This window comes from Plectropomus leopardus, unplaced genomic scaffold (assembly GCF_008729295.1).
Source record: "Plectropomus leopardus isolate mb unplaced genomic scaffold, YSFRI_Pleo_2.0 unplaced_scaffold19361, whole genome shotgun sequence".
Lineage (NCBI taxonomy): Eukaryota > Metazoa > Chordata > Actinopteri > Perciformes > Serranidae > Plectropomus > Plectropomus leopardus.
In genome coordinates, this window is record NW_024620898.1 from 1 (window position 1) to 2005 (window position 2005).

Genomic DNA, 2005 nt, shown 5'->3' on the forward strand with positions numbered 1-2005 from the left:
TTTTTTTGTTAAATAAGACCATTCCTGAACCCGTCATGATGTGAATCCACAAGGTGAAATCTCGCGTGCAGTTTGAGAAACAAAATTGTCCAGAAAACTGGCCAGAAATGGTAATAAATAGATACCTTTATTATGAAATATTTCTGTTCATCGTCTTCCACGTGTTCTGCTCTTAGAAAGGAGGTTTTTCCAACATTTGACATGATAACTTTTTTCTGGGCCAAAAAAAAGTTATTTTTATGTTATAATAAACATCATTGTTCCTTAATTTTGTTTATTAGAAAATCGGTCTAAAACGTAGTTTCAGGTGGCATCAAAAAGTCTGGAAAAGTCTTGAATCTTCCTTCGCCCCTCAGCTGCAGGACGCCTGGTCTTCACTGTGTCTGTTTTTTGAGTTTCCAGGTCCGGATTAATGAAACGTACCCTGCGTCGTGTTTTCCAGGTGTGCTGTACGCAGGGCTGATGTTGACCAAACAGGGACCCAAAGTCCTCGAGTTCAACTGCCGCTTCGGAGACCCCGAGTGTCAGGTGTGTTTCCGCAACTGCGCTCATCCATCGCTGCTTCTTCTCTGAAAATAAACATGGAATTCGTGCTGCTCTCTCAGGTGCTGCTGCCTCTCCTGAAGAGCGACCTGTACGAGGTCATCTTGAACACGCTGAACGGTAAACTGGTCTCCAGCGCCCCCGTGTGGCACCAGGACAGCTCTGCAGTCACCGTGGTCATGGCCAGCGCTGGTTACCCCGGCTCCTACAAGAAAGGAGTGGAGATCACAGGTATGCACGACGCTGCAGCGCAGCAGCAGAGGCAACATTTACATAACTGAGCATAACGATGCGGCCAAAGATATTTGTCAAATAAACAGTTTTTCATCTATTTGCTTTCCGTAATGGCATATTTATTTTTGCTTTGCTTATTTTTTTAGTACAATTTCATTTATATTTTGCTTCATGCAGATGCACTGAACTCAGGTGAAATTGTTTTAAGTCATTTCAGTGCAAAGATTTGTTCATTAGCAGGAGTGCAGCACATGGTGAAAGGTTAAAGTAGCACTCTGGTTATTTAATTTTGGATACAAAGGTTTGGTTGAATTTATTTATTTTTATTTTAGATCAGTCTTAATTTGATCCATCAACATTAGCAGGAATGCAGCACAGAGAGCAGCGGCCTGTTGTGCAGCAAGAACACCCCAAATATTAGATATCTTAAATAATAATGTTGAGTCAAGTGTGTAAACTATATTAAAATCTATTTACCGGGGCGCCACTAGTTTAAGTAATTGCATTAGCCTTTTGCAAAAATTTGTCCATAAATCAATGATCGTTAATCCAAACTTCACTTAACTCGATGCATTTTCTTTAATGCTGTCCCAAAAAGCTTCCTGCAGCTGACCAATAGGAAGGGTTGCCAGAGAAGAGCGGGGCTGTAGAGGTTTAGAAATGAATGAGCGTCTGTCCTTTTGTCATAAACTCAGCTCTCAAGTTTTAACCCTTTGAAACTTGGATCAACATGCTGCGTTCAGATGCCTTTTACAGGTGTTCAAACCTTTTACACGTGAGCAAATTGGTTTGCTTTCAAAAACACGCGGAAAAAAATCATTAACTTGGCATGAAATGTCTTAGAAATTGCTTTAAATATTTGTGAAAGACGAGAAAATGACCTGAAAATGAGTTGTAAAAAATAGAGATAGAGGTCATCAGTAAATTATCAAATAACAAGGGAAAATATCAATAAAATGTAATAATTACATTACAAAAAAAGCATTTCTTATAATTTTTTATTTCATTTTTTCCCCAGTTTTTTCAGGTCATGTCCCGTTTGTGTTTATTTTAGGTGATTTTCTACTCATTCATTTCTTCTTCAGTTACTTGCGGCCATTTAAAATGTTTTTTGTGACAAATCAAGCCAATTCGCTCAGGCTTCGAAGAGTTAAAGATACATTCTAGCTCAGGAATCACCTTTTTCGGCTTTATTTATCTGGTATTTTGAAGCTCTGTGTAACACCAG

The 2005-nt window shown here is 39.0% G+C and overlaps 1 protein-coding gene across 1 annotated transcript; it reads left to right on the forward strand.

Annotated features, from left to right (window-relative positions):
• Positions 1-442: 442 nt before the first annotated feature.
• Positions 443-774, forward strand: LOC121965281 (trifunctional purine biosynthetic protein adenosine-3-like; the record flags this gene model as incomplete). The annotated part of the gene is made up of 2 exons (XM_042515437.1): positions 443-528; positions 606-774. Coding segments are annotated over 2 exons (255 nt in total), but the record flags the coding sequence as incomplete, so codon positions are not given.
• Between the last annotated feature and the right edge of the window lie 1231 nt (positions 775-2005).